The sequence below is a fragment of the Ascidia mentula genome, chromosome 1 (genome assembly GCF_947561715.1).
Source record: "Ascidia mentula chromosome 1, kaAscMent1.1, whole genome shotgun sequence".
Taxonomy (NCBI): domain Eukaryota; kingdom Metazoa; phylum Chordata; class Ascidiacea; order Phlebobranchia; family Ascidiidae; genus Ascidia; species Ascidia mentula.
Genome location: NC_138566.1, coordinates 7,869,239 through 7,893,314, shown reverse-complemented (window position 1 = coordinate 7,893,314; position 24,076 = coordinate 7,869,239). Strand labels below are relative to the sequence as shown.

General features: G+C 35.7%; 3 protein-coding genes and 1 long non-coding RNA gene across 5 annotated transcripts; 1 reads left to right on the top strand and 3 right to left on the bottom strand.

Moving 5' to 3' along the window:
• Positions 1-7,211: 7,211 nt before the first annotated feature.
• Positions 7,212-10,614, bottom strand: LOC145899574 (vesicular integral-membrane protein VIP36-like). The gene is made up of 7 exons (XM_082988425.1): positions 10,437-10,614; positions 10,020-10,135; positions 9,497-9,688; positions 8,837-8,998; positions 8,652-8,766; positions 8,404-8,523; positions 7,212-8,254 (listed from the first exon to the last, which is right to left on the bottom strand). Exons 1-7 carry the CDS (start codon positions 10,561-10,563, stop codon positions 8,088-8,090), a joined length of 999 nt encoding a protein of 332 aa, XP_082844551.1. The 5' UTR covers positions 10,564-10,614; the 3' UTR covers positions 7,212-8,087.
• A 931-nt stretch (positions 10,615-11,545) lies between these two features.
• On the bottom strand, positions 11,546-16,833 carry LOC145903413 (uncharacterized). Its single transcript, XM_082991498.1, has 18 exons — positions 16,677-16,833; positions 16,493-16,584; positions 16,143-16,251; positions 15,739-15,819; positions 15,340-15,371; positions 15,197-15,280; positions 14,839-14,922; positions 14,612-14,697; positions 14,283-14,316; positions 14,046-14,153; positions 13,779-13,987; positions 13,535-13,625; positions 13,363-13,467; positions 13,117-13,227; positions 12,746-12,852; positions 12,234-12,411; positions 12,085-12,161; positions 11,546-11,906 (listed from the first exon to the last, which is right to left on the bottom strand). The coding sequence occupies exons 1-18, from the start codon at positions 16,732-16,734 to the stop codon at positions 11,789-11,791; spliced, it is 1,764 nt and encodes a 587-aa protein (XP_082847624.1). The 5' UTR covers positions 16,735-16,833; the 3' UTR covers positions 11,546-11,788.
• A 330-nt stretch (positions 16,834-17,163) lies between these two features.
• Positions 17,164-17,835, top strand: LOC145896590 (uncharacterized). The gene is made up of 3 exons (XR_014402034.1): positions 17,164-17,252; positions 17,357-17,508; positions 17,722-17,835. It is a non-coding gene; the product is annotated as an uncharacterized LOC145896590 (long non-coding RNA).
• Positions 17,831-23,482, bottom strand: LOC145896563 (pleckstrin homology domain-containing family A member 1-like). 2 transcript variants are annotated; one of them, XM_082985111.1, is made up of 9 exons: positions 23,269-23,482; positions 22,927-23,023; positions 22,316-22,413; positions 21,846-22,022; positions 21,530-21,691; positions 21,394-21,462; positions 21,075-21,203; positions 20,626-20,712; positions 17,831-19,469 (listed from the first exon to the last, which is right to left on the bottom strand). In XM_082985111.1, the coding sequence occupies exons 1-9, from the start codon at positions 23,407-23,409 to the stop codon at positions 18,717-18,719; spliced, it is 1,713 nt and encodes a 570-aa protein (XP_082841237.1). In that variant the 5' UTR covers positions 23,410-23,482; the 3' UTR covers positions 17,831-18,716. The 2 variants fall into 2 exon arrangements, with proteins under 2 accessions (XP_082841237.1, XP_082841238.1); XM_082985112.1 differs by having other exon boundaries at positions 17,831-19,319.
• Positions 23,483-24,076: the final 594 nt, after the last annotated feature.

The window sequence follows — 24,076 nt, the reverse complement described above, 5'->3', positions numbered from 1 at the left end:
CGTAAGACATGGGGCTGAACAGGAATAGGTTTACTTTTTTTGTCGAACGAAACGGTTGAAGAAAGGACGATTTCAACATTCGGTAACTCCTCGTGGTCGACATCGCTCAATGCCTTGACCAGCTCCTCAAGACATGGCTTTTCGACAAAAAATACTTGAACAGTTAGAGCTATCAATATTATAGCTCCAGACACGCCCAACATGATATACACCGTGGTTTGTGGAGGGACGTATTGCACCAGATTGTGCTGAGTAACGTTCGGGTCCTGACAGTCGTTTGGGCCACAAAAAGAGAAGTTTTGAAGGAATGTGGGACCGCCGTATGAAGTATTGTTTGAATCTGATATATCGTTCGATCGTCCGGCGTAGAAAATGCAGTAAATGGCAAGGAAACCTAAAACCTGCAAAATGTACAATAAAGTGTTTCAACATGTCAGTTCCAGGCAATATAGCCAATAATGTTTTTAGTGACCTGCAGACAGGGTGAATGTGATATAATAGGTCGGAACAGTGGCTCATCAAAAACGGTGTTAGAACATTAGTTGAAAAACAAGAAAATTATCTAGGAAAAAAGAATTTCTGGCGTAAATCAGTTAATTGTACCATTAGTATAATGTTTTTGTTGCTGCCAGGCATATTGTAACTTAATAATCTGTTCTTCTGGCAAAGACGTTTCGCCGGTGAATAAAGTTACGTTTTATCTTTGCCAGAAGAACAGATTATTAAATGTACCATTAGTATTATGCAATAACTAGACCTATAATCATTCGGGTGTTAATAAGAAACCTACACCTAGAACAAGAAGCATCATAACATATCCAAACCGTACCGCGAATGCACGCACGCTGAAGAAAAAGTAACCCATAAACCGTCCGTTGTAATAATCAAGTGGCTTCTGCGTAAGCCTGGAGAACTTGCGTCCGAAATTCACGCAATAAACCATGAAAGATGGCCAAGCCAGTGCCTCAGCTACGCCAACTAGCACTCCAAAGGCAACGAGCATATAAATATCTGTGCACAAGCAGAAAAACAAAATAAAGTTTTGATGATGCAAGGCAACTTGTTTAGACATACGTTCTGTTCGTAATTTCGGAAAATTTTTTATTTTTATCTAATTTAGTCTAGTTTATGAAACCATCACAGAAACTTTTTGCTGTTTTTCAGTCTTCAGTTTAACTTACTTGCAAAATAGTTTGCGCAAATGTACAGAAAATATAGCCCGAGTGCAACAGCTAGAGACCATTTAACTGTCAAGAATTTGAGGACAACAGGCGCAAAAAAGATGCTGAATACAACTGTCGTAACATATATTGTTGTGGTTGAAGTCACACCTGTGATGTATAAAATGTTTTATCATTACGTGCCAAAAACAATTACGTTGGTTTACAAGACAGTAATAATAACTAAAAAAATCTACTTTTCTCACTTCCAAGTCTTACCCAAACCGTCGACAATATTGATACTGGATTGCAGTGATACCAATGAATTGTAGGCACCTAAACTGATAGTAGAACTAATCACAAACTGTGCAAACTTAAACTTTAAATTCCGTTTCTCATGTTCGTTTGCCATCATTATTATAACAAATGTGACTGGGTTAGCCAGTGATACCTTCTTAAACACTTGCCTTTGTAAAATATTTGCAACAACTTTTTTATTTGCCAAGACGTTAACACGTAGCGCTTGGCTGACGAAGCAAAACAAGCGTTTTTTACCGTCAAACTTGCAGCGATGAAGTACTTGTCGATACCAGTCAATGGCACCACAGTAATGTTTACGGTGCTCACGTCAATTCGTTCCCTGTTTTTAAGTATATTGCTGCGCGAAGATGTAGTCGACGGTTTGGGCAAGACGGAACAGTATGTAAAACCTAACATTTGCATTCAATACTGATGTGAGTCTTTGAAGAAATACAATATGTTTCTTTATTTTTTGCACAAACTTGTGATATTCTAACATTTTATTACAGCAGGTGTGACTTCAGCCACAACAATATATATTACGACAGTCCTATTCAGGCGGCGCCACAATTGCTCCCGTGATGAATCGGGTGCCGTTCATATCCGTTACTTAAGTTGGAACCTCACGTGGTTCACCATCATGTTTTGGCCTGTAATATAATACAACGCGTACCTTGGCATCCTCCGGCTTGAAGGCAGTCTTTGCACTACGGAGTCCTTTCAATGTACCAAATAAAAATTGACCAACTTTCATATGAACTGCTCCATCTTTCATGACGTGATTACATAATTCGAATATGTGTCAATCAACACCACCCCACTGTGACTCATAAAATTGATGGCGTCATAAACATGTATAGTCGACACCAAGGATTTTATGGCCAACAACATGCATATAATAATGCTTTCGTTGCAGTTGCAGCATTTTGATGCTCGGCACAGTTGTAGCATTGATGACACGTAACCATATAACCATGTCCTGTCAATATTGGGCTGGTAAACAGTGTTACATTGTTTCGTCTTTTGCATTAACAAATGACTTTGATGCAACAATTTGAAAACTTCGGCTTGAAGTTAAGCCATTATTACAACTCTGCAGGCGTGCAATAAGCAATGGAAGACGATTAAGGACTCCGAAAACCTACATGCAACGATATTACAGACATACATTTTGGCCAAGGTTCGAGGATATCTTATCGCTTCACACAGAATCCTGCCTTTAAACGTTTCCCTTAGATTAACTTTCGCGTTTGTAGGTTTTGTATGTTGTAATCGCACACACCGTGTCTATCGGTACTTTTGACCGAGTCCATTAACATCAACACTTTTGACGTCGGAAATAGTTCAGGCACTTGTTGGAATTCTTCCTTTCATGATTTACAGTTAAAGAAGTTTACTGAAATATAATTTAAGACCGAGAGACGGGCTCACGAGAGACCACCCAAGCGGCGTTCTCTTGGCCGCTAGGAGGCTCGCTACGCGGAGTTTTATAAACTTACAGGACTTACTGACTTGCTTGGTCAGCCAAGCGTGCTCACACGTTAAGGTTAGAGAAGTTGTGGCAAATATTGTACCAAGGCAAGTGTTTGGGATTTGTAATAACGATGATGGCAAACGAAAATGAGAAATGGAATGTAAAGATAAAGTTTGCGCAGTTTGTGATTGGTTCTGTTCTCAGTTTAAGTGCCTATAATTCTTTATTGGCACTGCAATCTAGCATCAACATCGTCGACGGTTTGGGTAAGACGGAACAGTATGTAATACCTAACATTTGCATTCAACACTGATGTGTGTCTTTGAAGAAATACAATATGTTTCTTTATTTTTTGCACAACCTTGTGATATTCTAACATTTTATTACAGGTGTGACTTCAGCCACAACAATATATATTACGACAGTCGTATTCAGCATCTCCTTTGCGCCTGTTTTTCTTAAGTTCCTCACTGTCAAATGGTCACTGGTTGTTGCATATGGTCTTTATTTCCTGTACGTATGCGCAATTTTTTTTCCAAGTAAGTCATTTTAAAGCCCCCAAAGCGCCTTACTGCTTTGCTATGGAAACAAGGAAATGACAAAATTAAAGACACAAAAACATTATTTAATCCTTAATGCAACACTATTTTTGTCGAATTTAACTGATACATTTAAATTTACTGAATTTCAATGTCTATTTGTCCTTTACAATCTCTATCCAGATGTATACATGCTCATTGCTTTTGGGGCGTTGGTTGGCGTAGCCGAGGCACTGTCTTGGCCTTCCTTCATGATCTATTGCGTTCATTTTGGACGCAAGTTCTCCAGATTCACGAAAAAGCCACTTGATTATCACAATGGGGAGTTTATGGGATATTTTCTCTTCGTAGTGCGGGTAGTGGCGGTACGTTATGGATATGTGAGGTTTAAATGATGTAGTTAAACATACCTTCGACCACCACCAAAAAAACCTTGACTATTTTGATAGTTCTGTTTAAAGCGCTGTGCTACTCTTACAGGTGTTGAGCTACATTGTTATTTACTGCACTTTTTATCTTGGAAAATCATCCGGTTCATCCCACAGTGGTTTCAACAATAGTTCGATAAACAGAAAAAACTTCTCTTTTTGTGGCCCAAACGACTGTCAGGACCCGAACGTTACCCAGCACAATCTGGTTCAATACGTCCCTCCACAAACTACACTCTTATATATCATTTTGAGTGTGTTTGGAGCAATGATATTAATAGCTATAATTGATCAAGTATTTTTTATCAAAAAGTCAGGTACTGACGAAGACAGGAGGGAAATTAACAATAGTGGAAAGAAGGTGTTACACAATTTCCACAATGTCCTCGCTGAAGATACTTCAAGCGTGACGATGGATGAAACAATCAAACCAATTCCTGGACAATCTCATTCTTTGCATTCAATTCCAGTTGCAGAGAGAGGTGACAACGAACAAATGCGGCCTACGAAACAAACAGGAAACAAAGTAGATAAAGTTGTTGCATTGCAAAGTCGATCAAAATGTGACTGATCGCACCACATTTTTCTTTTTTTTCAGGCCATACTGAGCCTGGCCATTTCTTCGTTGAAAGAAACGTTTTATCAGACATTGCAGACGAAGCAACTTTTGATCATACCCCTATCGTTTTGTACCGGTATAATGCAATTCGGAGATGACAAGAGCGTTTGCTTCTTGCATCATTGGTGTTAGTCAGGTACGCAAGCCATTTTTTCTGTTTGTACGTAAATCACAATAAGGAATAAGGCCAACATCATTGACAAGAAATTGGGTTTTTAGGTTGGTTTGTGTATGATCAGTTTCAACGTGGTTGATGGCTTAACTGCAGTTTTTGTGGGAAAAGCTACTTCCAAAATCGGAAGGCAAGGACTTTTGTTGATATCTACGTTAGTTGATGTTGGTATTTCATTTATTTGCTTGTTTTGGATCCCGACCGAATCTACAACGTGGTTTGTTTACTGCTTGTTTGGATTAACAGGCATTGAAAACGGAATACGTATCCCAATGAGTTCAGGTACTGCTGTGATGCAATGTTATATTAAAGTAGAATGTATTTGGTCAAAACAATAATTCGATTGTGTTGTAAACTTTCTGGGCGACATGGTACAATTTTTTGCAGTAATACAACAGTTTACATATCACATAGATTAGATTTTTCTGTCACTTTCTCTTTACTTAAGTACCATGTTTTTGCAAGCAAATACTTAAAGCATTTTTCTTTACTAATACTTTATTTCTAAAGAATGTTTTCTCCATATTTTGTAGCCGGTTCAAAAATATGATATGTTAGTTTAATCAGTTGCTATAAGTTTAATCACTTTGCTGCAGTCTGGCCAGTACAAATTTTTCTTTCAGCACGAACGCAAAATTGAAAAATGCATGAATCCTTATCTTTGCTTTATGCAGATGCTCATGCCGCATTCTTTCCGAATAACCAAGAGAAAGCTATGGTGGTTTGGTCCATATGGTACCTGGCCGGGTATGCCTTTCAGTATGGTTGGAGCACAGCTGTTTGCGTAAGATACAAGATCTACTTTCAAGTTTGTCTGCTTGTATTCAGCATGACAACCTACAGTAGGTCATTTGCAATTTGGTATCTGTGCAATTTAAAAGGTTCAACATTTCTAGGTATTGCTGAAGGATTGCACCGAAAAGAAAATCGAAATAGAATTTCTTCACCAAGCTTCCAATAACCGCCGATTTGTATCGCTATACTTTTCTGTAAATTGTGATTTTGAATCTTGAATTGGCCCAAATGGAACATAAAGTCTCAACCACGATCGCTTGCTATTTTCTTGTTACAGTTTAGGGCAGTGGTTCTCATGTTTTGTCGGGCCATGGCCTCTGGTTCCTTTTGAAACGCTAGCGGGACATTGAAGTTATATGTTTGTTTATTTTTAAGCGAAAATTCCACGAATCTATAAATGTTTCATCCTTCCGCTCATCTTCTTACTTCACAGAGATTGTATTTCGATTTTCGCTTGTCATCTCATGTGATCTCTATGTAAGTACACCTCAGCAGTTGGACACCAACATCACCAAACTTTTTTTGTATCATTTCATTTGGAGAAAGAGGATTGAAATAATAGCAGTAAAGTTTATAATTGCTAATAGCGAAAGTGATGCTAATAACGCAGTCCAAATAAGTCCAAATCTTACCGCAGTCAATGCTTTTATACCTGCATGACAATCCGTTCACTTGAAATTAACACACCGTGCGTAGCCTATATCGAATTTGTAACTTATATGACAAAACACGCAAAACCATATTTCTGCATGAAAGTAAACGATTGTAAGACAAACAAAGTTATAAAATTATTTGCCTTGTCCTTAACGTAGCGAAGATATTTGTGCAGGAGCCTTAACAGAAAAACAAAGTGTAACTATATATACACACTTAAAATACATAAGGTGCGTCCATATATAGCCTCGTAAAACTCCCTGAAACATTTTTGCCATCGTAGTGTTTACAAAACAAACCTTTCTCATCGCATGATCCGGTAAATACACAAAATATATTATTTGTTGGTGTCAATAAATGTTATAATTACGAAGCCTCATCGCGTCTCCCACAAAGGAAAGATCATCACTTGCTAAATATAGCCATCGATTTTCAAAAAATCTGGAGTCGCAAACATTGTGTAACGACGGTCTAGCAGTATTGCTGTGAATTGAATGTTGTTAATAGGTAATTGTCCGGTCGTGTCGTGTTAGTCACAACACGTTTTGCAGGCCTATATACATTATTAAGCGGTTTTTGTTTGGGGCTCAAATTTTTATTTAAAAAAAATACGACGCATTTTTCCGGTAGGCAATACAAAACAAACATTACGTTGCATGAATTTACTACAGTTTAGTACTGTATATTTGTAAATTTACGCAACAAAAATGAATTTTTCTACCACACAAATAGGACGGCTGGACTTTTTTCCCTCTGGATTCACCTACAGCTAAGAATGCGGTAACAAACTCACCAATTCCACCACAAAAAACGACTTCATTCTTGCTCTGACAACATAATTCGTGTCGTTAAATTCTCATAAATTCAAAGGACAATTCAGGAATTTAGAGTTTAATTTTGGCATGTAAAGCTCGATGCCAATACTTTGTATAATCGGAGTTTGTCCGACGAACACCTGACTATAGCATCATTCTTAAGGTAGATAAATGGTGGGGTACAATGATATGCATGTCTATATGATCCGAATGAAGGCAAGTTAAAACTAATGTATCCCTGTTACATGTGTAATATCTGATGTGATATTTAATTAATTTAACGCAAGGCACTTACACATACGTACTGCACACAAAAATTCACGTCAAAACTGCCACTAACATGTAGTGGTGATTAAATAAAAAATACAATTGCAATCCTTCGCAAAATGCAGTAAGATAATTTTAAACTTTACTGCATCATTGTTTTGGTAGCTGTAAGCAACAGTGGCACATACATGTGAACTTCAAAGCTTCATTTGCAAAGTGTGACAACAGAAAATATTTCCGACAGAATGGGGGATTGTAAATTTCTAAATAACGACAGTCGATGTTCACAGAATTTAAATGAAATATTTGTAAAAGTGTGCGCTCAAAGCAATGCCAAGTATGACAAGTTAAGTAATGCAGATCAACACAGGCAATAGCAAAACAATTTGCATTTCAACTTTCATCAAAACACCAGTTTGTACAGTGTGTATCATGTTTTGTTCAATGTTACTGCACCTTGTTTTCAGACAAACGTAACAACCAAATTAAAAACTTAGCAGTATGCCAGTTTTATGGAATAACAAATTACCGGACATAACACAATGGCTTTTAATACCAACAAACCTTACTGGCCTGAACAACAACCATACTTAACAAAAATTCAGTACAAGTAGTGAAGAAAATAAATTGAAACAAAAAAGTATGTTTAAAAATCTTTGCCCGACTTTCGCGTGTTATTTAAACTGATCATGAATTTTGTGTTTGTAGTACTGAAAGAAATTTTGCAGATGCCACCGATTTGATGATATTGCTCCTTGCATTGTTGTGCCATCACAACTTACAAAATATGGCGCCAAACTAGCAGATTCTTTTATGAGGAAAAATATATTGTATTTAAATGGTCTAAATAAGTAGATTGCAATTTTAGTAAAATCGTTTTCTGTTTTGTTCTTGGCGCTTCTGGAAAACAACAAAACCAACCACAACGCAGATGCCAGCACCCAGCAATCCACAGACTATGATTAGAAACATTTTGGTTCCAGAAACTGGTGAATTTCGGTAATCTCCTTTCCCGTCATCATCAACATTGTCTGCAAACAAATACTATGTTCAGCCTGCGAGATAATAAAAGCATACATAACGTACAAAATATATTGCAGCTTAAGGCTAGCGAACAGCAATATATGATGTTAAGTTTAAAGGAGTAGGCTGTGTATTTTTTAAATTTATGTAATTGTACCTATTGGAGGCTTCAGGAACTTCATTCCAGGCATCACAGTAGCCCAATCCTCTGCTTCCTCTTCTTCAGTTCTTTTAATGTCCAACTGGTAAGTCTTGATACTGATTAAATCGTGGTTATCTGATGATACAATTTACATGTTTACAACTAACTCAAGTTTAATTTTAAAAGTAACTAACGTTGAGGATCTTTTGGCAAAATCTTGTAACATTAGTAACAAAATATAATAATTTGAATAGTTGTGTTACCAGCAAGATCCCCAGTTGCCGCCGAAACACCAAAAAAATATCCAGTAGGCAACAGAACACCAGTGACATCTATACAATCTCTCCATTTCCCCTGGTTGTCCACATTTATTTTCACCTAAAAAACAAGCAAAATGTGAGTCAAATAAACTTACTTGAATATTAAAAATTGATTTAAAAAAACTTACTGTCAGCTGCTGCTTAACGTAGCGAATAGACATAAAAGTGTCATAATCTTTGTTTCTGAATGATGCCAAACATGATCCTATTGAGTTCAATCGACCGTCTCCCATGTGATCATATTTAACAGAACCATTGCCAATCATAGAAGATATTTGTGGAAATGTTACCTACAAAAGCATGAATTAGAAAAATGAAGAGCTTTCTGTAAGAAACTTTTGTTAGACAAATCATTGAATATATATCAGAGCTCCTTAACCTGGGTTTCCCTAGTGTTCCAGGAAGCACTCCCTGGGGCTCCATTACCCCTAAGGGTAGACAAACATTAAATACTACTGCATTACACTGAAATACTCTGTCAAAATACAATGTACTAATGTACGGAAAGTAAGTTTGTGGAAAATATAAGTTTTTTCTTACTGTGTGACAAGTTTTTATGTATTTTGGTTTTTTAAATTGGGGTTCCTTAATATTTGCTTCCATGGGGCCAAAAATACCTAAGAGTATATAGTTCTGCTCTATAACTTGGTAACTGCTCTATACCTACTTGCCCCAACACTGACAGTTTAGCTGTTACCACAGTAAACATATTGGTAAAGAGCAAATCTTAGTGATGTTCGATCATAAACAAATATAATTTTCAACGTTTAAACAGACTCTTTACTTACTGCAAGTTGGCCATTCTTGTATGTGTCAAGAAAGACAGCAAGTCCGTGAAACTCATCTCGGCTGCCAAACACCGGTCCAGGAGTCATTCGATCTTTGGTGTACCAAAATGTCATTCCATCAGCGGCAAGTGTTCTGCCACCACCATGAACCTTGAAGTGTACCTGAATTTCCCAGTCTCGCAAATGACACGCCTACATATAGGGCCAGGTTTTTATTTTGTTCAACACAATGTTTTTACGGTATACAGACAAGTTACAATGTAGTTGGACATACATTTAAGAGCCTTATGAATAAACTTCACACAAATGCATTAAACACAAGACCCAAATTTAATACTTATAATGGTTTTAGTTAGTTGTCATTGTATATACACTTGTGCAAAAATTTACTGATAATCCGGCAATCAAAATTATCTAATGCATTAACCCATGAAAAATGTTGTGACTGTCCACACAATTAATGATGGCTTTAAAAATCCTTCACACAAATAACAAACTTTCCAATCTGGTACAGAAACTTTACCACTTTGTTCCAAACAGCTCCAAGTTGGCCCTGGTGATTTGAGGTCAGTCGAATGTAGTTGTTTGTCATTATGGCATTGTCTCGAAAATCCCAGAATGGCATCGTCATGCCATTACCTATGAAATGAATATAAAAGTAGTACAAGCAAAACTAGTCAATGTTATGAAAATATCAGAAGTTGCAAATGAAAGTCAGCTGATTTATTAGCAAAATTGAAAAATCAATTTCGCTTGCACAGGCATCCTCAGGCAAAACTATTTTTGTGTAAGCTGCAGACAGATGGCCACTGTTTCAACCTAAAAGGTCTCTATTTTTATTTCAAACACAGAAACGGCAAAGTAAATTTGAGACTTTTACCAACAAACCCTTAGAAACTTTTACAACTTGCTATTGGTAAACTTCAACAGAACATCTCACCTGAATATGGTTTCATCATACTGTATTCACGTTTCAGAAATCCACCTTCTGGTGCATCTTGTGATTCAATGAATATCAGCAAACAAGAAAAAAGTAAAAACAGACTGATTTCATGCCTGGGCCCCATCCCCGGAATTTATTTTAAATCCTTGTTCACCTAAATTGAAATAAATAATGACAGAAATTAACTTCTCTAAGACTACCTAATACCGCCTTTGAGTTGTCAGCTTTCATCTAAAAGAACATGCACACTTTCGCCGCAACAATGCACCAAAACACAAACAAAACTAGTCCAGTATGCGCCTTTAGTGTGCAAACTGTTGCTTCTCAAATAACAAAAACAGTTTCACTGCACCACCTTAATTCAATCAAAATCACCTGACCGGCAAGTCCGCTTTTAAGCACGCCACGACAACAATTACTCAAGCGTGTCGTACACCTGGTCACGTTTTGGTCGCCTTCGTTGCCGTTTCGTCAAAATATTTCAATTGCTTGCTAAAATTTGCGGTCGTGGTCAATGCCGGTTATGCAGCACAACTTAGCACCACGCTCTACAGCAAAATGCAATCCTGAAATCTCACTCTGCCTTTTCTAGTAATCCGTCAGCACAGTGATAAATCTACTAGAAAAAAACATTCACCTTGATTTGCACCACAAAACTTCGACGACTAGGTACAACTGGTATGGTTAGATTACTATTGTTTAAAATTTTTGTACAAAAGAATTGTTAGAATACCCTAGCTAATCTCCACAAAATAACTGCTAACCAGGGTTGGGGAGTCGATGGTGTTTGCGTCTGCTGGGACTGTATTTTCGACGTATCTCTGGGGGGCAATGGTACGTCCTGGATATCTAAGTTAAGGGTTCGCAAGTTTATTTGAAATTGGGATGCTGCAAAACAAAATTACTCAAATTTGTATCCAAAAAAAAGCACACCGGTACTGGACCAAATCCAAATATTCTTGACGTTATAACGAGACCATGTATATTAACATTTTTACACAAATGCATTAGGAGTCCAAAAAAATATTCACGAGAAGTCGACTAAATTAATTGTCCTACGCGGCTCTGCAACCCTGCTCAAAGGAAAGACACAGTTTGGACAAATGGAGGGTAAAAGAGATTCTTTAATGAAAAGAAAATTTTGCAACCAAACTTTATTAACGGGCAATCAAATAGTTCCACCAATTTTGGAGTTACAGTACAACGCAAAAATGAAACTTTACACGATAAATCAGTATTTAGGGCAATGTGAAGAACTACTAAGCCAGTGATGGGTTTAAAATGGAAAGAGATAAAAGTTGCTCTACGATGCGAAGCACAATGCAACGCATCCGCAAAATCTGGTAGAATCAGTTCATTCCAGAATTGCTTCCAAATATGTCTATGCCACGATGTTCTGGAATATGGGCATAATGACATCTAGAACCATACTGACAGCCATGGTTTCGCCAATAGTGACATTCTTTGCTACAAACACAGTAACATCAAATCAGGATTAAACAGTATGCCACTAATGAATTAATTTTACTTGATAAATGCAATCCTTGATCTATGACTTTTTCTATAAACTAATAACTTTTTTAATATATGTATACTTAAGATATCCTATAGTTTGTGTATAAAAAAACATTTTCCAGATACTTACATTTGGTTCATACGCGTTCGATTAAATGCTCGATCTGGATAACGGATTAGCAAGGTGGTCTCCCCAACATCTATTGTCTGCAATAATTAATTTAATGTGTAACTATTTCAAAAACCAGTTTCGAATTAGGAATGTCACATCACACTTACATCCCCGGCCAATAAAGCTAACTTTGCAGCTTCGGCATCAACATAGTTGACAAAGGCACAGCGGCTTTGGTATAAAAGATTTATGTTTTTCAGTTCACCAAATTGGCAAAAATACTCCTCCATTTCATCACGAGTGATATCTTGTGTTATGTTTCCCACCCAAAGTGAATTGTAGTCTCTGAAAATTTGCAACAGAGCCTTCATCTTGGCCCAAGTTGGCAAAGTAAAATTTCACTGAACCACACAGTTTATTTCTATTCCAATGTAAAAACAGTTTATTTTAACTTTTGCAACAACTTTGTCATCTTGTAACTGCTATGGCATGTTCTGAATAGAGTTTTCCTTATTAGCAATCATAACAATTTGTTGCTGGTTGCCCAATGATTCGTAATTTTATCACATAAACATTGGTATAAAGTTGAAAACACAACTTTATTTGGGTGAGTGTCCAAAAAGTGAAATTCCTGAGGACTAAGACTTTATTATCATGAAATAACTCTTCTGCAACTTACACTTCGCTGTATTGATCAGAGCCATTTGTTCGCGGAGATGTTTCAGCATCTTCAAGTGCTTCGTCTTCAAAAAATGCTGCGTCTTCCTCGTCGGATATGTAAACATCCTAAAACGCAAGCTATGTATGATAACTGAGATTGCCAGCCAAGGCTCTCTTAGGCAATTCAACTTTGGTTAACAGCAATATGTATTGTTTTTGCATCTTACTACTTGACAAATTGGAAACTAACGCAAGTTCTAAACAAGTAATATATAGTAAACATATACAAAAAAATGAACTGATGGTATTCAAGAAGAATATCTGTATATTTGATAAATATACCACACGACTTAAACCGTGACAACACGAAAAAGCAAAGACTACAAATACCTGCAGAGAAGCTTTATTTAAAACGCCTGATAGAAGTTCATCTAATGCGAGTTGAACAGTTCCCCTCTTTTTTAACGCAACAGCACAAAGTTCTTTCTCAAAACCCATATTCTGCAAAAACACAGAAGACAGTAAATAAGCAAAATTGCAATTGACAACTATTATTTTAGCTGTTTGAAAGGGTGAAATGTGGTTTTGTGCAACGCTTGCAAACGTATCTCCCATGCCAAAATAGAGTTTACTTACCATTAACTGTGTAAGCTGTATTTCTCGTAATGCCTCTTCCGCTTCCTTGTTGGTTTTATCAATTTTTAAAACTTTTTCAAACGACTGTTCTGCCTCCGCATATTGCTGAAAAATATTTGGTATTGTTTCACACAACAAAAACGTCTTTAAAAATGACAAAAAATGCCTTTACCTTTAAACCCATCAGGGCTTTTCCTCTACGAAAATGTCCTTTTACCCAGTCGGGATTTAAAGCAATTGCAGTGTTTGCATCTTCCAACGCACTAAAGTACAAAAGCAAGTAAATCATTAGATAAAAGTCGCGACATGGTTAAGTTATAACATAACACCCAACCTATTAATCAACAGCACACCTTTTTGCAAACTAATACAGTCAACAAAAGATTGTGATAACAAGAGGAACAAGATTTAAATACCTTCCAAATATTTTTATTCTTTCGTAGCAGTAAGCACGATTTCCAAAATATTTACATTCACGATTATACAAAAATATAGCTTTTGTGAACAGTTCTATAGCACTGCTGTAGTCATTCGCTGCTGCGTATTCATTCCCTTGTAGTGCAAACTTTCGAGATTCTATAACATTGGTTGGTGTGGAAGGACGAATGCTTGAAGATGAAGAAGACTAAAAGCAGCCCTTGTGTTATAATGACTGCTTGTACACAAACAAAAAACCTACACACCTCTTTTGTGGTAGTTTTAGGAGGCATGTTTGGTTGCACTTTTTTATTCACTTTACTGTTTTGGGCAACTTTTGTAAAAAAGGCACTGTCTTTATCCCAACTGGGTTCCTGGGAAATACATTGAAGTTTATCAGCAATGAATTTAGCTTTTACACTATGTGATAAAAATTGACCAAAATGTAAAGAAATGGCACTACATGTGCTTTTTCTGACATAAAAAAAGTACTTTTCACAAACCTCATCTTCACTTTCGGATTCTGTTTCACTTGATCTGGGAACAATAATACAACTCCTTAAGTTTATGTCTCAGATAGGGAATGTATTTACAGTTACACTTTTGAGTGTCAAGTAATTAGATTAGGCAAAGCCTATTTTAAAAATTAAAATAAGTCAAATTTTTGCATTGTGTTGGTTTTTAAAATAAAATAAACGTTCTACAAGCTGCTAATATTATATAACAATGATGAATTTGTCAAAAATTATCAAACCATGGCCCCAACCTGGCACTCAACTGGTGTATACACCATAAAAAACAAGCTTTGAAAGGAGGATAAATGTAATCTTACTCTTGCATAGTTTGCTTTTTCAGTTTTGCTCGATGCTTGTTAGAAATTTTAATATCTTGAAAATGTCTGTTCGATGTTGTTTCGCCCTGCATTCAAAAGATGTAGAAACCAATTAACAAAACAATGTTCTTATTTTCGAATATATACTTCTTTTATCTGTGTCAGGACACCCAAACATGTCATGGATATAAAATCTCCTATTACCAAAAAAAGCATTTGATACTTACATATTCTTGAAAATTATTTATTTCATCAGGAACTGTTTTGTTTTCTGTCACTTGCTTGGCTTGTTTCTTTCTCATTTTTTGTCGCTAAAATTATAAAGTCAAGAATAATTTATGCTCATTTTTCAGACCAATGTGTTAAATTGGAAAAATGAATATTTTCAAGAAACTTGTTTATTTTTCTTATATACTTTTTTAATCAAGTCAATTTGTTGGTCGGTAAGTTACAAAGTGACAGTGACAAAATTTTTGATCATGTAAAATACAAAGCTTTTAACAGGGAAAGACATCATGGTGGGAAAATTTTATTAGAGGTGTCTCTGGTGCTGTGACAATTACTCGGATTAGCAAATTATCCCACCTGTTTCTTCTCCCTTCTTTTATCAGCTTTCCTTTTTTCCTCATTTTCTTCGTTAATTAGGTCTGCAGCTGCTTTATTGGCTTTCTGCAAAAACGTGTAAAAATTAACACTTTGTGTTGATTCAATACACGTAAACAACTAACCTCAGTTTTTTGATCCAAAGTCATTTCATCATCTAAAAAAAATGTTTTCATCATTAATAACCAACAAAATCCATTAAATAAAAAACTGTGAATAGTTCGGATAAGCAATTTTAGTGTTTTTTCATGCCAGTCAAACAGGTATTACAAACTTCAGCCAGAAACAAATAAAAAATCTGGAAATTAAAAATCAAATGCAACAAATCAGTTCATCTGCTTTGGCCTTGTGATTTTATTCTGATAAAACTACATTCATAAGTTTGTTTTTATTAGTTTTTAGAAAAATATTTAAAATGCACAAATAAAAGTAACATAAAAAACATTTGCTGTGTGAAATGTTTGTGCAAATTTAGATTACTATGCATCATTCTGCATGCAAACAATTCAAGCATGCAAATTTACCCGAGCTGTCAGACACTTCCCCTCTTAGTAGTTTGCCTCCATCGTTGCAAACAACAAAAAAGTAACCACTGTCCGATTTCACTGCAGTAATTAAACATCAATTAGTGAGAATTTTAGATTTAAAAAATAAAATAATAAAAAATACATTTCGATGTACAGAATGAACAGTTTAAATAGTCATAAAATGAAAATTCAGTTAAATACCTAAACTACATAAAAATTATTCAGAAAAAAAAATTAAGCAAAATCAAATTTGTGAAGAGGTTACAAAATTACTAAATTGCTCCAATTAACCAACAATTTCACCCTGAAAAAAAAATGCAAAACTACAACCAGTGATTAATATCACTCATGAATACAAGTGAATAAAAAAAGAGGCTTATTATGAGTAGTGATGGACTTACTCCCAAAGATGGAACTATTTCCACCAGATACAGCAGACCAAATTTCATCATTATCTTCCTCAATTCCATCAACCAAAAACTTGAAAGCTTCCCGAATTTCCAAGAACATCTGCCGAAAAATCACACATTGTTTAGAATGTTACAGAACCTATAATAAATGAAGTCATGTTTAATTTGTGCAGAAGACTGCAATCAAATGAACTATAGTGACAAAAAACATTAAAATAGCATGGACACTGATAAAACCTTAGAGGTTATCGAGTCAGACACCAATATGATGGTAATTTCCTCGCGGATTTTTAAAGACTGTTTAGTATCAAGATGCAGACAAAAATCAAACTTTTTCATACATGAATTGATTTAGAAGAATGATTGTGACGCTTGGGGTGCCATTTCATTAGTTGTTTTCGATAAGCATGTTTAATGGCATCAAATCCAATTCCTGGATGACAAATATATTACTTATTATTGCATTATTAAGTTTAAATGTCATACAAAAACAAAACAAACATTACACACAGTAACCACACTAACCTTCATCAATTTTTAAAATTTCAAAAGCCCGTTCTCGTGTTATGTTTATCTGGCTCATGCTTTACAATGTAAATTTCATGTAAAGTTTACATCATAAAGGTGATGGACGAACTGAATGACCTAATTCTTTTTGCACCTGCAAACATTGATTTCATACTTGAAAACACAGTGTTTGGTTCTGGTCAGGACTGTAACTTAACTCTATAGCAAACTATAAAATACAACACTGTAGCAATGTACAAAAAACCTTTGTGGTTTTGATGTAAAATATTGTGTTTGTCGTTTACCCAAAATCGTGTCTGTAATCAGTTAGCATTTAGTTGAAAACTTAACAATATTAAAACTAGCATTATTATATTTGACATGTATGATCTATCATGTATCGTCAGTATCGTATCAGTTCAGTTCCCCAACAACGAACAACAAAGGCGCTAGAGGTGCCAGGTATTTTATTTGGCGCCTGCCATTAGGCAAAATCATTTATTGCATCGCTTCCTGAAAAGTTGCCGTTTCACTACATTGAGGAAAGCACCATCGCGAATTCCAAAAAGTGGAAAAGATGCTTGTGGATAAAGTGTAAGTAAGAAATTGAAATAGGCTGTTTATTTTAAAATGCAAAATATGAAACGATTATTTTTTTATTTTAATGGGTATATTTCACAAGTTCGCCGGTATTTTAGTTTAATTCAGCTGAAGGTAAATGCCACATCGCAGCAGCTAGGCAAACTGAATGAACTTCAAAGCAAAAGAAAAAAGGACTATATACTACTTCCTGTAAGGCGGTTTGATGAACACCGGTCTTACAAAAACTTGTATGACAAAAAACCTAATGGTATGCACCTCAGCGTAAATCGTCAGTTTTTGTTTGCTAATAAAACCGCATGTTTGAAAATGTACACCCCTACCATTTTATATATAAACCATCTTATTATGTTTGATCGGCACCCCACGAAAATGCTGTCTTAAATAGTAGGCCTATTTAAAATGTAATGTACATTATCATGTTTGGCGTGCAAGTTTTGTACTCAACAGCTAATTTTGCCAGGTAGAAGAGCAACGCCAAACTTTCCAGACGACATGGACGCTAGTTTTCACACCGGAACCCTTGGGCAGTTTACTACATAACACACCTACAGATATCAGCACATAAACTGTCAGATACTTGAAGAAAGTTTTATTAACAAAAACAGGAATCAAGCTTTTAAGCATGATTAATAACAGTCTGGCTATAGATGCACAAAGCGCAAAACAATAAAATGCAGATGCAAACACATTGCTTCATCAATAACGTTTGTCATGCTGGTTGTGTAGCAACTGTACTTTTGGTTAAAATTAACTTGTGTTACGCTTTCACAATGACAGAATGCATAAACAATAAATTGGAGATTGAAATATGCGTCAAGATACTGCCAATGGTTGACGTTTTCATATCTGTCGGAACTTTTGAAGTTAAAAGGCCTTCACAACAAAACAAAATATCTTCACAATTTAAAAATTATTAATATGTTGGAAATCTAAGGCAACTCACGAAAACCAAAGTAGTTTAAAAACAAAAGTGTTAAGAACACAAACTTGTGTACAAGTAAAGGATTGAGATCATATTTATATTGTTATGTAGCTCCTACTATCAGTAAATAATGCGCTGGCTGAAATGCATTTTAATTGTACTTTAACTGTATTGGAACCAAATGTTATTGACCTAAATATCAAAGAATGTCATGCTTGTGATTACTCTAACTGTTGGGAGCACTGTTAATTGTTTGTAATATATCACCTTAACACAAACATAATATGTTAAACAACACAAAATAACAACAATTGCACAAAAACACTTGGTCACCTTTCAATAAGTGTCTGACGTGCAAGGGTAATGGAGCAACTACAGTGTATGTGTAACATAAAAAAAACAAAAAATGTTGGTCAAGTTCCTTTGAGCTTAGACGCAATCTGTTTCAGGGGCATTGGCTACGAGTCTGTTGGTATCAGTGTCCAAGACAATGCTCCATTTTGTTACTTATTTTGTGCGCAGTGCACCAATATTTAATTAACATGGTACTTGTTTTTTTTGTCTGATTTTGACATTTTTTCACCTTTGCGGCTTAGCATGGTATTAAGCATGAACATGACACCAGAATTCTTTTTCTTTTTAATATTACTTGGTTTCACTGCAGAGCGATGGTCAACTGTTGGGTCCAAGCTGTTTGCTACAGGATAATATTTACCAGATGTTCCAAATGAGCCAGATGAATTTATGCCTTTTCCATAACTAGACATTGATTGAATGTGCATTGATTCTGGCCTGGGTGCGATATCCTCATGGGTATATTGAAGTGTGCCCTGTACTGGTTTACCTTGCTGTATTGAGCTGTACATTGATCCAGTGACATGTGTGGGTAGAATGGTGACAACGGACTCTGAACGCTTGTGCACAGAGCGCCCATCTCTGCGTTCTTTCGAAGGCAAATCTGTCTGGTGTAGCGAATCATTGCTGCAGTTTATGATACTGTCCTGAGAGCTACTGCTGATTGAAAGAGCAGAGGCTCGCTTGTGCAACCTGCTGACAATGTTCCCTGAATTAGTAGCAATATTGACATCTTGAGTGGAGTCGAAATGCCCGAGGCCAAGACCAATACCCTCATCCACCTGTGTATCAGACATGTGGTGTAAGGTGGGTACAATTGGTATGAGGTTACTTGTACTGTGTGAGTGTGCCATTGGAGGGCGCTGGTGTCTGGACGGCACATGCTTGGGCAGAGCACGCTTCTCCGCTGTGGTTTCCTCTGCGATGGGCAGCTGGTATGCCACATTCGCAAAAAACAAAAAGCGCATGCTGCGGTTATCGAATTAGTACATGCGACCAAATTGGAAAACAACTTACTAATCTAATCTTGACTTGCATTCGGACAAAACAGGCATGCAAGGTTTTGTTTAACATGATGATTAGAAATGTTAGTGCCTATTGTAAAAATACAGGTCAAGATCAGATACAAGTAATCCAAGTTGCAACTACTATTAGGGTTTATTATCGTAATATTTACTACATTCAATACTTGCATAGTATTCATAACTGTATATTGAAAAAGCATAGAAATTGGCAATCGAAACTAAATGAAAAATATGGCACTGCATTCATTCGTGAACTTCATGCAACTTGCAAAAATAATGAACTTAAAATACCTGGATTACAAGCATTCACCACTGCAATTTTCTCCATTTTTCTCTGAAAGAATTTGACTTTGCAACCTGTTTTTATTGGTGCAAGCAAAAAAAGAACTAAATTAACACAAAAGATGCATTGGTAAAAAAAATAGTGACAATGTTTAATAAAAAGTATTTTGCACTTTGTAACTTATGTTGCCAGTTCAGAAAATTGGACAATGTTAATATGACAAGCAAAGCAACTTAGACAGTGTGAAAGATGAAACAATAGCATATTTATAATGTGTCACACTTATTTTCATGAAATCTAAATTGCTAGCAAGACATGTGCATGTGGCGACAAATTAAATCCAGTGTAAAAGATTGACTAATTTTGAAAGCTACACATGTTTTTACCTTCAGGTGTGTTGACTGAAACTGGTACCCTATTTGCCAAGGAAACTGAAAGTTAATGTTGCCTAGTGCCTCTCTGTAGTCCTAATATTTGCACAGCCACATGTTACTTTTGAACAATGACACACATTTCAGTTTGGGGCAATTAAATTAATGCAAATACTCTTAAGCAATTGCTCAAATCTTCTTTTGTGCGGCAAATAGAAAATTTATTTTAGTACAATTGGAGGCAACTCCAAATAGAGATCAAATCTATATGGAGATGGATATTGCTTAAATTTGAATTGCTTTAAACCTGTCTGCCGTGGCTCAAATCAAACTTAAAATTAAAAGCCTGGTTGCAAAAAGTAAACCCTCATGCTCGTAAAACTTATCAACGGTTGTACACAGTCGTTACCTTTTTCTTCTGACTTTCCAAACGGTTAGACTTTATGGCATTACCAAAGGCTTGAATCCATTCCTGCATTTCCTCAGGAGTATCGGTCTGAATGAAAAGCAAAATGTTATTCAACATTAACTCAAAAAGTTCTGCACTATGGCAGCCTAAAAATTTCATTAGTTGATAATCTAATGATGTGCATAGATGCAATGACACAAATATGACAAAACAGTGAACGTTTGTTTAACGACATAAACATCCTTTTTTGGTGTTCCACTTTTCATTTTAAATGTGTGTAAGTCAGGCATTAATTTGTCAGATTTTAGTGTAATACATTCTGGTGGTTCATACATGTGCCCTAGACCTTCAAGGTTCTTTACACAAGACTAAAAATTCAGTTACCACATCAATATACAGTGGGAAGCAGTATTTAAAAAGTAGCTGAACCTTACAGCTATTTTCCATACCTGCATATAGTATATTTTGTCAGTAGTCGCCACAAAAAGAAGATTGTCTCTTTGCTTCGAAGCTTCACCCACTTCCCTCTTGGCTGCTAAGACTTCATTTATTGGAATTGTTCGGATAGGTTCCTTTTCCTGTTCAGCAAACAATAACTTAATTTTAATATTTCATTCTACGTCTACATGCAGAAAAGAATCCATTTGTCCATGGTATCTAAACACAGAAAATTCCCAAGATCACTAAGTAGTGATTAGTTAATCCACAAGGTAAAACAAAAAAAAACACTATTCATTGTGTAGTTTTGCAAAATAAATTGTTACATACGTTGTTAGACTTGTAGTAAGATATGCTGTCACTTCGAAGCACAAAATATCTACGTTTCCAGTTCTTTCTCTGAAAAACAAGTAAGCGATTTTTTTGTTTGATTAGTACTAAACATAACCAATTTTCCCCTTCATACCACATGTCCCTGTTTAACTGCCCATCCAGCTTTTATAAATTCTGTCTGGTTTTCAAGTTTGCAGTTGTCATTAAGGGCATGGGAAATTGATAGATCTTCCGATGCTATTGAGCTGTCAGGTCCATGGACAAATGAAGGAGACAAAGGGGGTTCCACTTTTTGCTGATAAACATTACAAATTTTTTTTAGATAAACGTAGACTTGTTGCAAAAGCTTATCCATTTTCATGTCTTCTTACTAATAAATATGTTTACGACGATCCCAAACCCAACTAGGAGTTTTTTTCTGATTAAATGACAAAATAATAGCTTCTTACTTTTACTGCATGACCATCTGACTTAATTTTTTTCTTGACCACTACGTTTCCCACGATTTCCGTGCGATATGTGAAGTTTTTTCCACGATTTCCACTTGTGTTGGCTGATTTGTTGGAGGGTATTTGTTGGGTTTCAACTTCCTCAGTAGGCTTGGGATGAAGTGCCTCAGGTGGAACCTAAACAATAATGTTTTTTAAAAAAAAAACTTTACACACAAATAGATTAAAACAATATTTTGATGATAATTTAGTTACGTTCAAACACTTTCTTACAGTGTTGTTTTTGTGAAAATAATCTTAAACACAAATAGTTTGAAGTACTGTCACAACACATTTTAAAATAAACAACATAAAAACAGTTATGCGGTTCCCATGACGCCATAAGCATTCAAGTTTTTAGCATGATACATTCAAACCACAAACTCAGCAATGGTATATTCTGTATATAACAACTACTTTAACAAACTTACAACAATTTTTCCTGCATCATTGAGTACTTCAACCCATGCTTCAAGTTCAGCTTGGTTGCTTGCTTGCATGTAATAAGGCCGAAATGGGGTGTTGATAACTTGAAAACAAAAGTTGTATGTATAAAAGTTACAGACCACCAACATGTATAGGTTTACATTTCTAAATATAAGTATTGTTACCTTGATATGTGCAACCTGAATTGCATAAGAAAAAAAAAATGTGGACCTAACCTGACATGCGAAAATGTTAAACATGCAGAAAATGTCCCTTAATGACAATGTTTGTATAATAAAGATTTGCTTGCAATTACTGTGACCTATTTGTATGGAAATAGTAGTGCAACTTTCATTTGACTGATTAACCAAACCAAAGTTATTATATTTTGATAACAATAATGACCCACTTTGATGCAGAACATATTGACATGTATTCATTTAAAGATATGTCAGCAGTGACTTGTGCCGTTATCGATTCAAAGAAAAAAAAAATTTGACAGTTTTTGTTCTCAGAATTATAAGCACATCTGTTAACAGTGCTCCAAATTTGTTATTCCCAGCAAAAACTTGGTCAGACAGGCTATGCTTCCTGATTGGCAACTAGTTTAACTTACCAAAACAGTAGTCAAGCTTCAACCTGGTGACAATGTCCACTTTGGTTATATACCCAAGTTTGATCACTCCACATGGTGTAACTTCTCCATTTGCATGCTGTAAACAATGCCAATGTTTTTTTTTAAGTGTTACAACATTTGTCATATCAATATGACACATAAAAAAATGTGCAAGAGACATAGCGGATTATGTTGTTTTGAAATCGAAAAATTAAACTAAGCCAAGTTGTTAAACTCAGGTAAAATCATGAAAGATTTAATAATGAAACCACATCTCCAACAATGGCAAGACCATTTTTGTTCGTCAGAAAGCAGAAAACAACATGGAAAACAAAGAATTACCTCTGGACTTTTAAGATACCACTCAAGCAGACCTTTACTTTTGTTAAGAACCACATAGCGGTGCTGAAATTTTTTCCTTTTATCCGCCTCATCTATTTCCAAGTATCCACACTCTCTGTTTTCTGCGTCCAACTGAGGCATCTTATGTGGAAACTGATTATGAGCAAGTTTGAGAATGTAAAATATTCATGTTTAAGTATAATCACTACATAGCTCTACTGAAACAACAATAAACATATGCTTTTAGACTTGCTCTTTGATCAAATCCATCTCCATTTCCCAAAATACACTGAGAATTTTTACTGTGAGACCCCGAAAAGGTAGGAAATGAATGCCAACTAACACATAGTGATTAAAAAGGATGTTAGATCAGATCAGCTTAGGTAATTATTTAAAACCAAGGAATATGTGAAACAATACAACAGAATTGATCTTTTTCGTAGGTAACTCATCTTACAAAAGTGAAAACACAATACATGGATTACAAAGAATTTAAACCATGCGCTACAGAGCTTACCAAAGTGATATACTTATAACCCCAAAACAGTTCAAGCTGTCATTTCAAGCACCGAGCAGGATTAAATGTGACACTTAGCAACAGAAACCACATTACTATTTTGCAGTTCATTTGAAAGTATCCGGACCCACACATGACTAGTTAAAAATTACCTGATATATGCTGAAATTATACACAAATCCTGACAGGCGTTATTTTTCACGGAATTACATCTGTACCACAAAGTACAGCGATGCACGAGCTCACAAAACGAAACTAATTTTTTATAATCCTTGACGGAAACGAACTCAA

Coding starts and splice junctions, on each gene's coding strand:
- LOC145903413 (XM_082991498.1), bottom strand. CDS start 16,734: ATGAGCCAGATAAACATAACACGAGAACGGGCTTTTGAAATTTTAAAA. Junction 15,281..15,339: donor CTTTGGATCAAAAAACTGAG/GTTAGTTGTTTA, acceptor ACGTTTTTGCAG/AAAGCCAATAAAGCAGCTGC. Junction 14,698..14,838: donor TAAATAATTTTCAAGAATAT/GTAAGTATCAAA, acceptor TTTTGAATGCAG/GGCGAAACAACATCGAACAG.
- LOC145896563 (XM_082985111.1), bottom strand. CDS start 23,409: ATGCCTCAGTTGGACGCAGAAAACAGAGAGTGTGGATACTTGGAAATA. Junction 22,023..22,315: donor ATGATGCAGGAAAAATTGTT/GTAAGTTTGTTA, acceptor ATTATTGTTTAG/GTTCCACCTGAGGCACTTCA. Junction 19,470..20,625: donor TGGAAAGTCAGAAGAAAAAG/GTAACGACTGTG, acceptor GTGGCATACCAG/CTGCCCATCGCAGAGGAAAC.
- LOC145899574 (XM_082988425.1), bottom strand. CDS start 10,563: ATGGGGCCCAGGCATGAAATCAGTCTGTTTTTACTTTTTTCTTGTTTG. Junction 10,136..10,436: donor TATGATGAAACCATATTCAG/GTGAGATGTTCT, acceptor TTCATTTCATAG/GTAATGGCATGACGATGCCA. Junction 8,767..8,836: donor ACGTTAAGCAGCAGCTGACA/GTAAGTTTTTTT, acceptor CTTGTTTTTTAG/GTGAAAATAAATGTGGACAA.